The 13,292-nt window shown below is 35.8% G+C and overlaps 1 protein-coding gene across 3 annotated transcripts in view; it reads right to left on the bottom strand.

The window, feature by feature from the left end:
• RBM26 (RNA binding motif protein 26) overlaps nucleotides 1–13,292 on the bottom strand; it is a 52,594-nt gene that overhangs the window by 34,826 nt on the left and 4,476 nt on the right. For all 3 annotated transcript variants that reach the window (XM_088540279.1, XM_088540280.1, XM_088540282.1), the window contains exons 2-6: nucleotides 4,148–4,266; nucleotides 3,478–3,614; nucleotides 2,493–2,581; nucleotides 1,481–1,692; nucleotides 561–821 (exon numbers count right to left, since the gene is read on the bottom strand). In XM_088540279.1, the coding sequence (XP_088396405.1) occupies nucleotides 561–821; nucleotides 1,481–1,692; nucleotides 2,493–2,581; nucleotides 3,478–3,614; nucleotides 4,148–4,266 (818 nt within the window). The remainder of the gene's footprint in view (nucleotides 1–560; nucleotides 822–1,480; nucleotides 1,693–2,492; nucleotides 2,582–3,477; nucleotides 3,615–4,147; nucleotides 4,267–13,292) is intronic.

The following is a 13,292-nucleotide window of genomic DNA, read 5'->3' as shown; positions in this document are numbered from 1 at the left end:
ATTCTACAATTCCACCTGTATTAAGAGTATCTCAAAATACACAGCTTCACAATACCGCTTGTACCGATTAAGAATAGTTTTGCTTTATAACTGTCAACATTTTAAGAGTTAAGCCCCTTTACTTAAAGATGTTATTCTAATATTCTAAGGATGGGTATTGTAAGGATTCTAATACTTTTATTCTATCCTTAGAATATAGAGTAGAATATAGATGAGGTCAATAAGGTGCTAATCATAATCCAAAGCATTAAATATTGGACTTGGATTGAACAAGACAGAACATAGAAAAATGTGTAAAAGCCTATTAAAATTTAAATAAGATTACATACTCTTTTTCAACTGCACAAAGTATTTCTAACAACTAAAGCAACTACACTGATACCAGCACAGAAGGCTGTGTAGAATATAAATGATTAAAGAGTGGGACAATATTAAAGAATTTTGCTAAAAAAAAAACTGGCAAGCTGTGTAACAGGTAAAACCATAGTATTAGAAAAGGGAAGAAGAAACGGATCATTTCAGAAAGGCTGCAGGAAGCAGTTTCAGAAATGCACACTTACCATCATAATCTCTACAGCGCTTCTTGGGCAGCGGGGGCCGCCCGTAGGAGTTGTGGTCCAGCTGCTCTTCATGGAACTCTGACCAGCTCTCAGTAGTGTTATTTCCATGATGAGCGGGAGCAATGACAGTAATAGTGCTGCTCAGTGTGGGGACAGGGTAGTGGCCAGATGAAATATTTGTTACAGAAGAAACAGGAGTATAATTGTTCTCTAATGGATCTGTTCTATCCATATCGTATTTTGGCTTTCCCATATCTCTTTCTGTAAGAGAAAAAAGGTTGTATTGCGTGATTCCTTGTACACATTTTCACCACTAACATATACAAGCATCTTTATTCCAAATGAATTCAACTCAAAGTACAAAAGTGGCAACTAAAACGTGCTACAAGTTGCCTAGAATGACTGCAGAATTTCCATCTCCAAGGCCCCGAGCAACCTGTTCTAGTTTTAAGAATGTTGCATCTTCATTTATATCCAAGTTCAATAAGCTCAACTGAATGCCAAGCTTAAATATACAGAAGTACCTGAAAGGTGTGAAACACTCCCAATCAGATACAGTAGTAACAGGGCTTTTTTTTAATGAATATATACAAGTTACTGTCTTATCTTTCTGTCAAAGTCTATTCCCTAACATTACCATTAATTAAATAGCAAGTATCCAGATTAAGAAAGAGCTCCATCATGAGAAAAGTTAGTAAATTCAAACACCACCATGTAAGAGAAACATTAATAAAATTCCCTTGTAAAAGATAGACGAGCACAGGTAAAATACTGAGGGCAATGGGTAGGTTCTCCTAGTTCTACTTCTGTGAATAAGTTGTTATTTCTCTATCTTCCCAAATCAGATTCCGAGTTTTCTAAAACTGGCATCTAAAAATATAGGCAATATCCACCACATTTTAGAGACCAATTATAGGTACCTCTGCTTCGTGTTCTGCTCCGGCTCCTGCTCCGGTCTCGATCCCGGTCCCGCAACCTCTCTTTGCTCCAACTTCTACTTCGACTCCTGCTGTAGCTCCTACTTCGCCCCCTTCTTCTATTATACCGATCCCTGTAAGAATCTCTTCTGGGAGGGTTTCGGTCATAATCTCTCTTTCGAGAACGTTCATCTTTTTTCCTTTCATCGCGGCTTCTGAAAACACAATTCACTTAGTTGTAAAATACAAGAATTAGGAAGCCATAATTTAAAATCTTAACTTAAAAATCTAAAAAGAATGACAAAGGCTTTGGGGACATTATAAAAATGAAAGAACATTACTGAGCAACGTTCTGCTCAATAACCAAAAAAATTTAAGTACAAATAAGAGAAAAGCCAGGTTAAAAGAAGGCACTGGTAACATACAGACACTGACATTCAATTTACATTGACTGTCCACCTCTTGTACAGTCCTCTAAAAATTATTAAACTTAACTGTGATCCTTTTTTCTTCTGAAAAGACTTACATAATTATTTCAGTTGGATTAGGTATTTTATTTACTGTCATCCAAGAGATTTTCAATGCAGATAAAACAGCGCTTCTGCACAAAAATGCACCTTCAAGTCAGAAATACTAAAAAATAAGAATGCTTCTGAATTAAATTTAGCACTATTCCATTTCAATACATAATGGAGCAAGTGGTGTAATATAAATCACAATTTTATCATCCATCTGCATCATAAACTGACAGTTATGCATAACTGAGTCAGTTTACACTATCACTCAATATAGTCACAATTTGACTACACAGGCATAAATGCAATAAAAGTCTTGAGACTTATCAAGTGACTGTACAGAAATGATATATTTAATACAGTGAAAAACGTGAATGTTTTGGGAACATGGAAAACATTTAATGGAAAGCATTTGGAAATGGAAAATATTTAACGCAGTGGAAAACTATGGAAAACATTTGATTAGTAAAAAAAAACACAAGTAAGCAAAATTTTATTACCTGGTATCTCGGTATCGAGAACTTGACTGAGGAGGACTATGATTTAATCTTCTGGAAAACTTTTTCTCTCGCTCTTCCTCTTTAACTATCTGAATTTTTGGAAATATACATTAGATCAAAACATGCATATTCTCTAACTAAGTCTTCTGCATAACTGAATAAAACTGAAGAATTCACAATATCAATCTGTCAAGCCTTAACACTCAAAGTGACAGTATATTTTGTCTGAGACAACTTCATAATAAATGAATTCTGTAATTTCTGAGAATACTCAAAACAATAGTTGCAAGAAAATATTAGCTTTTATAAGAAAAATAAAGCAAGGAAACCTCACTATGCTGCAATGAAAATACAGCTATTTATAATATAAATATGTATCGAGGTGCTCTGAGAGACTTGGAAGGATGCAACAGACACATTACGGTCCGTTTCTTATCAGTAACTTCACTGCTTCAGACCAGGGTAACACAGTCACATTCACCCAGCCAAATCTGGGCTGCTGCTGAAAGATGTCCAATCTTCCCTTCTTTTCCTCTCCCTCTTCTCTGGCTCACAGAGGCACACACACATTAGAGAGCCAGCCTCTAGACAGGATGAAGCGTGCATTGTGCAGCTGGAGGAAGGAGGATGGGCATTTCGAATGCCAGCGTGGGTCTGTGCTGGATTAAAGGCCTATAGCCCCGCTAGATTATTTTGAGCATGGGAGCAATGCAGACTGTGCCACAGCTCTCACACTATTAGCAATGCTGTTCATGTTGGGCTAGTGACTGCTTTGGTTTATCTATGAAGTACTCACTCCTCAAGAAAATTTGTTTTAATGCTACTCAACCTACTCAACCTACCCGGCACAAATCTAACAGATGTTGCTGCAGTACTGTAAGTTTTGTGACTACTGCTGATAATCACATAAAGATGACGAAGTTGAATCATGTGAACGAGCTAAGGGGAAAACACAAACATTTACAGTAAGGTCTCAAATGCCTACCTCTTCCTTTTTTGTTTCTTTTTCCTGGTGCTGAAAAAATTCTACTTTTAGACTTCCTGATGATGGCTGTTCCGGTGGAGGTAGATAGCTTTTCGTATTCACAGCATCGAACAGCTTTTCCACAAAGATTTGTGTTTCTAAAGGAAAAGAAGGTATAAAAACACATATCCAGTATTCAAACCCTCAGTTAACACTGAAAAAAAAATAATAAGCCTTCACAGGAAATTTACAACAATGACAGACTCTGCATCTCTTATAGTGTTTATATTTAAAACAGACTGGAGAAACATTGTCCATAACAATAATGTTTCATACAGGTTTTCAACCTTTAAACTACTTAATGCCTTTAAATGAAGTATCTGGGAGACTATTTCTGGAATACAGAGCTCCAGTACTTCTATCCTGGCAATAGTTTTAACATCTTTAATTTTCTTTGCAATATCAATAAACAGCAAAAAATACACTTAATGCAATATAACACATACTGGCCTATACACTTGTCTTTGTAAAAAAAAATATATATATATATTCCATGCAAATTCAAGTATATAATTCCAAGTAAGAAGGCTTATGAAAAGATAAATACAGGGTTCTAAGTTAAAAGCTTGTTTGCATTAATTAAGCAGGAAAGCAATTCACTCGAGCTTAACAGTTATGACAGAGACCGTACCTTTCTGAAGAAATACATCCAGCTGATCAACACACAGAGCTTTCAGCTCTTTTTCACTTTTATCCTTCTTCACCAAAGCCAGAACATATTTAGCTAGGGCAGATGGATCTGCATCGCATCTGCAAAGAGAGTTATGCAAAAAAAAAAATGGAGTAAATAAAATAAACAACTGAGTATCTGGAACTGGTATCAAGGACCAAAATCTTTCCCATCAAAGCCAATGAAAAATGCCCAAAGTAGTTTTTTTTTTTTTTTTTTTTTTTTTTTTTTTTTTTTTTTTTTTTTTTTTAAGACAGAGTCCAGATATCTAAGATCACAAAACATCACTTTCTTCTCTCTGGAGAAGATATGTTTCCCTGGGAGATTTCCACGCTGTATTTTATGGAACATACAAACTGGAACGAACTAACTGTTTACAGTGAAAAAGCTTCAACTGCCTAGTTAACTAAACTATTAAAAAATGCAACAAGCGCTTCCCTAATTTTCCAGTGATTAAAACAATGGAGATACCCCTGAAACACACAGCAACTGTTAATGGGAAAAAGATAGTTCAGGGAGTTAACAAATGAATAAAATGGAACAGACATGTTCTATGCTATTACAAACGAAACAAAACTCACTATTTAAAGTATTTTAAAGGAATCTTGCCTACATAAAAGTGTCATTGAAAGCAGATTATCTGAAATTCTTATTCTCAAAAGCCTAGAAGTAATATTACAGAAACCTGCATAAGAAGTGCACAGATAACAAAGGTAGCTTTAGAGGTTCATTACTGCTCTTGAGTATCTAAATGAGTTAGGCTTGGAGCACTGCAGAAGCTGATGGCAGTGTGAAGGAGCAGTGTGACTGCTTGTTCACTTAGATGAGCTACCTGAATTGGCTGAACCACTGCAATGAAAAGCACGTGCTAAGACAAATGATCACTTACTGCATTTTAAGTTCATGTTAAATGTTTATATTGCAACCTGCAGTCGATAAGCTGCTAGCAACTCAGCTATTCCATACTGGGATCTGGGTAGACAACTGGAAACACCAATGTCATTGATCAGGTTATGCGGTCCCAACTGGAAGTCAGCCAGAAGAAAGCAAACAATGTTGCATAATTGAAAAAGATTAAGGGTTTTAAGTCTGTCACCAGCCTCCTTCAAGAGTTGATGTTCCCAATGCTCTTGAATGGCATTTTACCACCCATCTTGTCAGTGAAGTGCCCGTCCTCTTCAAAACGCCTGGCAGCAGCACACGAGCCATGCATGGCATGCTGGGTCCTCCCTTCCCTGGGCAAATGAGGGGGTGAAGCAGCAGTGGGGACAAGAGTCCCTCCAGCTGTCCTAGTTCCCTGCACCTGCATTTGCTGGCAACTGCCTGAGGCCCCTTAGTATGAAGGATGTTGCAGTTTTACTGAAACTCCTCACTGTAGGATTTCTACAGGACAAGGTTTTAAAGGGGAAGAATTGGCACATGAGGCTAACCATACACCCTGCAAATATCAAGGAACAGTGGCACAGCGTGCTAAGGTCTCCCAAGAGTCACTGAGCCAGACTGGCTAAAAAGCTTAGCCTGGCAACTTCAGAAAATTATGACCAAAAAAAAAAAAAAAAAAAAAAAAAAAAAAAAGGAGATATGGCTATAGCTTTTTATTTGACAATAGATCTCGGAGCATTAAGATTAAACTCTTCAGCAGAAAATAACTTCAAGTCTCACGATAATCCCTGACTGAGAAGCCAGAACAGAAAGCAAACATCCCTATTAACAAAGAATGCTAGAACCAGCTAAGCTATATGTTAACATTAAGAAAAAAATTATTTAATATAACTGGTATTTTAGTACATTTCGGAAACAGGAATCTGCAGTGAATTCTGAAGCGGAGCTATACAGAGAAGAAAACATACCAAAGCAAGAGGGAATACTGCAGAAACACATCACCTGTTTCATAATGCCAATCCAATAGCTAAGCAAGTGTGATGCACTGGTTTAGCAGGCAGAACCGCAACATTTTATTAACCCATTTCTTCCCATGAATCATCACAAGCCAAAGGAAGATCCCAGCCCTCCAAGCACACACACACAGGCCATGTAACAAGGATAGCTACTTTGTTCAAATGATAGATAAGGTTAACAGCACCATTTTAAAAAACTGAAATGAGGGAAATATTCCACTGATAGAGCCTAACTGTACATTCTCTCTAGCAAAAATAAGCAAGTTATGAATAAAATTAAATGTAATTAGGTAATAGCACTGAATGTGAATATTATAGCAATGCTGTTCCAGTGAACACGCACGACACTAGTCCCAATCCGCTAGTCACAGCGACTCAACAGAACAGCGATTCCCAATCTCTTCTGCATCTTAAGGCAAATAAAGTCTTAACAATGAAGATTTTAAGTCTGAATGTTGATTACTGACGTGCATTTTTAGACTGGACGTAGAAGGAAGCCAATATGGGTATCCTTAGAAGAAGTGAAAGGTCAAAACTTAAAACATAATTCAGCATCCTCTAGAAAGCAGGAAAGAGCAGAAATTCCTGCTGTAAAAGCTATTTGAGCTGCTAGGGAGACATACCCCAATTTTCTGTATTAGTTTGCATTATTCGTCGATGTTGGAAATTGGAGGTCATGATCAGTCTGAGCTCCAGAAGAACTTGTATCAGCTGAACAACACGCAAACACCTATTCTTTATTGAAAAAGAGCCTGTATAGTCACTGAAAATCCTTCAAAGATGCCTTCTTCTAACTACCACTACTACATCTATTTAGGCTTTCCTCAGATCAAGTAATTATCCAAAAGAAAATTTTGTCTAAGTGAGTACTCAAAACAAAAGCACAAAACTTGCCTAGTAATAGAAGATAAAACTGCAGGGTCTTTTCCACAGTGTTGGTGCCTGAGCACAGCATCTTGGAAACCTGAGCACGGGTTACTTGGAAGCCCAATGTTGAACAGATTGTTCTTAAGTTCCCATTCTGCACAGCCTCCAAAAGGCTTTAATTCTAATCTTTCTTAACTTCTGAATGCTTGAAATTGCAAGTTTTTTTTTTTTTTTAAAAAAAAGTTCCTTAATACAACTTCAGTCTCACTACAGATTTTCAACCCTCTCCCTTCAGAGTTTCAAGTTGAATTATACTTCAGAAAATCAACATGCTATTTTCATATTATCAACAGTCATAAGAGGGGGATGAAAAAAATTGGAGGAAGAAGCTTTCCACAAGATAAAGCTTTTGGTTTTTTTTTTTCCAGTCATTTTTATTATCCTCAAAAATCAGGTAAAACATTACAGATTGAAAATTTTATTTTGATTTTCATTCAGTTGTCACACGATAATCTGAACATTAGAGCGTATCAGATATAATCTAATTTAAATAATTACACATGCACAAACCAGAACCTCAGTGAAGAAAAAAAAAAAAAAGAGACTAGAAGATTAAAAACAACACTGCTGACAGCTACTGCAATTTATTTAATTATCCAACTCCTACAGTAGTGACTATGCATATTCAATTTAAAGTAATTCCTCTACATGCGCAGAGCAAAACAGGATGTCTTGTCTGGAAAGCACCTAAACTTCAAAACCAAAGGTAAGAAAAAGCATATGCTTTTTATGAATAACAATTTGTGGGCTTTTTTCTACTGATGATTTTGAAAAGCTTGACTTGTCTTTTTTTTTTTGGACACTCAATCTTAGCAATAGTTCATTCCATCCACCCAACTCCCAAAGTACTCTCATGAAAATAACTACACTAAAAGTATATAAAAGTACTTTTTATTTATAAATACAGAATTGCTTTCTCCTACTACATGGTATGTATGCTCAACTGCTGCACATGAACAATGCAAAGGTTATTATTTTATTCTGTTAACTTCAACATGTTACTGTAAAAGCTCCAATGTATAGAAAAGCAAGAGCTTACATGCTTTCAAGTTAAGAGAGTCCACTTATTTTGGATAGTCAGTAAATACTACTTTTTGTAAAGATACAAACATTGCTTCAAACTACTGCTAACTTCAGCATTCAAAGAGCAACACAGAAAAAGGCCTTTGTAAACTGAAAACATGATTCTGGGTGACTTATTTTCACTTTTTAAGACCACACTGCATCATCTTCATGCAAGCAAAGGCAGTCATCCCTCTTGAGACACTCATCTGAAACAGAAGCCTCCTGTGAAGATTGTTCTAAACTAACAAAAACCTGGCTGATTTTTTTTTCCACATTAATCAAGATCTTGCTTCCTTCTGTAACAAGTAGTGCACACAGACTTTTTATATCTTATTTGGCCAAGCCATAGTGTGAGCTACTCCTGGTTTTTAGGGGTAACAATTTTCTTTCGTTCTGTAGTCTATCTTCCTGTAAAATTAGGATGCTTCATGCATGAATAGCATACCATGTGCTTTGTTATGCACACATGGATTTTTTTTTGAGCCTATTTATTAGTTTTTCTGAGCTTTTCTGACCTGCTTTTCATGCCCTTACACGCTGACAAGGCTTTAGTATTTTCTTTTCCTGGTGATGCCACCTTAAAAAAGCAGGAAAGACACCCATGTTAACAGCAACGAAGTGCACTGCACAGCAGAAGGACTTTGCCTTACAGTAACCTATCATACCATCTCCTTGCAGATTGCAAGAGCAATATGGTGACAAAGGTCTTTAACTGAATACTTAGAGGGGGAAAAAGAGAAAAAAAAAAAGTAGCATCACAATATCACTTATGCACATTTCAGATCAAAAATTATTTTGAATTTTGAAATGCCAGTTAAACTATTTGAATAATTTCTTACTATAGTGTTCACTGAATGATACACTTGCAGTTCTCTTAGATCCAAGTTTGAATCCTCAGGTTAATTTGAATAAGCTGCAGGCTATCACAGACCAGGGCATACATGGTATGGCATGAGAGATATGGTATGGTATTTGCACGAGAGGTATGGCAGAAATGTTGCTTTAACTCCATTCTTGTACTGAGGTAAAGAAAAAAAAATAGGGTTCTTAAACCTGGTTAGGGGAAAAAAAGCTTTCATGGATTCAAATGTGTAAGACAATACCTGCAGGTCTCATAAGGAATGTTATTAGTTTACTAAACAGTGAACTGGTTCATTAATGATAATGGACTCCTATTAAATTCATATTCTTATTAAAGGCTATTTGAGTCCTTTTTGTACTAGAAGATTACATTCCAGAACACTTCACAAAAAGTTGCTTTTCAGTTTGGGTACATCTTTGCCAATTCATTTAAAATCAGAATAACCAAATTTAACAAAGATAGAACTGAGACTTTTACTAAGAGAATATATAATTATGAAACTGCCAGGCTTCTGGGGGGGATCTTTGTGATATCTGCTTACAATTGAAATACTTACTGTAACTATACACAGTATAAAATATTAATATATTGTATAAAAAAATATAGCCACATATTTTAAATCATTTTGTATGTCTCAACTTTGATTCCCATTTCTACATCCCATTAACTTTTTGTAGGCATGTGCTAAAAAAACAAACAAACAAAAAAAAACATAACACAAGCATCAGCAACCATAAATTCCTCCCCGTTTTCTTTCATGCTACTTTCTTTAACAAATAAAAGATCATCGGCATGAGGAATCTACACCAATTCCACTATAGCAAGTACAACCCAATAACAGAATTAAACATCAAGCACATTTTCTTGCAACCACTTTCCAATGACATGATTCTAGTTAAGGGTTTTATTTTTGCAGACTATTATATTACTCAGAGAACATGCATCTGTTCTATATCAAACAAAAATATTGCTCTTAATAAAGATTATTTAATATATGGGTGTATATATAAAAGCGTTCTCTTACTAGAGCTCTATACATTCTTTACAGAGCATCTGAATACTTCCAACTGCTAATGGATGACAAAAAGCTTCAAAAGAGAAACAACAGCTCGTAGAATCAAGTTTTTGCAATGCATCACCAAGTTCTTTCTTTTAAAATAATTTATTTCCAATCTCTTCAGGCTTTGTAGTAATAATGACACCTAGTCATTACTTCAGACAAACAAAATAAAGTAGAAAAGATGAAGATGTAAAAGCCAGAAGTACTTTTTGATTTGTTTTTAATAATGGGCATGGAAAAGTAATTTGGTCTAAGAGGAATCAGTTTGCAGTAAAGACTTCTTAATTGAAAACATCAATTAAACATAAAAAAAATCTCACTCTCTGGCTCATAATTGCATATTTCAAAATATAAAACACCAAATATATTCTGAGAATGAACTTTGATTTTTGCTAAGTGATATGTAATTCCAGGCAACAGTGTTAATCTTCAAGCTTGGCAGACATGGAATAAACTTGCATGTGTTTTATAAAAAAATTATTACAGGTGTAGCTGCATCATAAAACCTCTTGGTAACAATATAGCTTATATGGATTAAAAAAGGGCTGCCAGAATAGCTAAAATTAACTCAATGAGGAAAGAAAAGAGAAAAATATATATCTTTGTATCCATAAATATTGCATAAGAACCACTTCAAAAGATACTGAATATAAGCACACAGCAAACACATTTAAAGTCTTAAGAGATACAATAACCTACATGCACAGTATACAGAAGCCTTATTTTGTCAGGTTAGTGCCTATGAATGTTTTTAGGCATCAGTGTAAAAACACCTATTAAACTGGAGCACAAGACACACTCTTTACTTGAATATTTTTTATGTAATATGTAAAAGGTATAAGAAGGGGAAAAAAAAAAAAAAAAAAAAAAAAGTCTGTTGGACTAAATATCCTGCCTAGAATTGAGAGCTTTGGGAATCTGTCTCCCACAGGGCCCTGAGCCTCCTACCAAGCAAATACTGAATATAACACCACAAAGACTCCTACAATACTAACATCAGCTGAAAAAAAAATGTAAAACTTTTTTAAAGAGGAATACAGGCAACAAATTAAAGAATCAGCAAGTAGACTTAAGAATGATCAAGAAGATTGCGAGGCTAATGAAAACTTACCTGAAAAAATCACATATTTAAATAGCTTATTAATGTTACTGTCCTGCTCTAAATCTGACTTCCTCAATGTTTCCTAAGTCTGAAAGCATAGAGCAAGCAAAGATATGTATTACAGGTATCTTTTGCAAATACCAAGCTGCCACCTCTCAAATTAGTATGAGGAAAGGGCCTAACAACCTAAACTCAGCTTCACTGATCCAATTTCCTTCTCTCAGAACACCCCCCCCCCCCCAAATCTCTAGGGCTACAGAGCTCTTCCTGCTCTTTTCATCAATTAAGTCAGTAATTCACAAAGAAAGTAGCCACTCCGAAGTAGAGCTTTAGAAAATAACACAAATCATCATTTCTGGTCAATTTCTCAGCAGCATTCATAGTATTTGGAGGACATGTGGTACAATGGGACATTAACAATACTAGAGAATTCAGTTTAACAACAGGCTATATCTTAATTTTGCTGAAATGCTCCCTTAGCATGGCAAAGGGCACTTTAATTTTTGTGGTAGTTGGACAGCAAATCTACCATAATACAGAAGATTATGTGACTTCTTTAAGCGTTTTGGCACTATAACTTAATTCATACTTTTCTTCACTCTACTACACAGTATTACTACACAGAATACTCAAACCTTCCTCTGCTACAACATACATGTGGCCTAGGTATGCAAATTCTCAAAGGAAGATTCTTACATAGCTAGTGTTGTGTGTAAGGCACTTGGTTAGCTTTTTGGCTACTTGGAAATATATTTTCCAAGCTAAACCTTTCACACCATAATCTGAGGGTTCTCACAAAGCAAATACTATTACACTTGGGGGGTTAGAGGGAGAAGTGGATTTGAGAAGAAGGAGAAAAAAATCATCATCAAATCCCCCTCTAAACCAAAAATCATGATTTTTAAAATTTCAAATATATTTCACTGCTTTTATTTCAAGCTGACATCATGAACCCAACCCTACAATTCACTTTGGAAGCAGCTAGTGCACTCACCACTTTTTTAATTCGTTAAAGAAGCTGCGCCTGTTTTTTATAGATTTATGGACCAAAAAAGGTGCTGCAGGTGTCACATTTTGGCTCGCTCCAGTCCACAGAATTTAAACCTAATTCAAGTCCTAGTTTCAAAGTCTAGTTTGGCCCCCTGAAGATTAATATTTATGCTCTACCAAGTGATTGGATACATTCTGAAGTGCTGAGGACATGTGGTATGGATACTTCGAAGGCTGAGGGCATGTTATTTGTGTAACAGGAGGATTGAGTGCATTAGAAAAGAGTACCTCATATATTGGGCCTTACAGTTAATCCGAAGTAGGCAGTGTGCCATTCAGGTGCATAGAGAAAAAGAGTACCTCATATATTGGGCCTTACAGTTAATCCGAAGTAGGCCAGTGTGCCAATTCAGGTGTGCTGCTATCATTTAGATTCTACATTCAACGAAATCTATAAAATAAGTTACAATGTTGGGTAAGTTTAATGAATGGCAGGCTCATTCAGCAAGATGTGGCTATTAATTGAAGCCATGCCTGCTGCAGATGGGAATGGCTACTCTCGCAACGCTCACTTTCAGCAAAATCTTTAAAAGTAATTTTGAGGAATTCCTCAAGTAATTTAACAGCTTGAAATGCTGTTATACAAGCTATTCGTTCTAATTATGATGGTACCAGATTTGCATGTTCATAGCAGCTAGCAGCAAGCTTAATGCCACACCTAGACTCCTAAGAGCCTTCCAAGAGCGTCGGGAGGCAGAGCAGCTGCTGGTTGTTAATATGGATATGGTTGTCTTCGGACTGTCTTCGAGTTCAGAAAGCAAAACCCACCCATTTTGTCTCTAGGACTTTAGATACAGCTCAGAGCTCTCTTGCTGAAGTTTCTCAGTGCAAGAAGAAAATTTCATAACAACAGGAATAATTTTCTCCTTTTTATTTTCTGCATTCAGCTACCCCCTCTTCATTAATACCACTATTTTAATTCTATAAGAGTATTTTTTGAATAAGCTTAACAATATCACTACTGAAAATTAAGAAACTCCCATTCCTAAATACAGCAGCTTTCTGAGTCAGGTGAATCAAAGAGCAAATTACTGCAGTTACTCTTCACATATTTGATGTGTGTGTTATAAATACTCTGTTAACATTTTAGATTAAGTTAAATGAAGATAAACTTTATTTTTTAAGTCTAAAAGCAATATAAG

Source organism: Tinamus guttatus, unplaced genomic scaffold (assembly GCF_059628265.1).
Source record: "Tinamus guttatus ecotype Peru unplaced genomic scaffold, ASM5962826v1 Tinamus_guttatus_pri_ptg000058l, whole genome shotgun sequence".
NCBI lineage: Eukaryota > Metazoa > Chordata > Aves > Tinamiformes > Tinamidae > Tinamus > Tinamus guttatus.
This window is presented reverse-complemented; position numbering and strand designations above follow the sequence as displayed.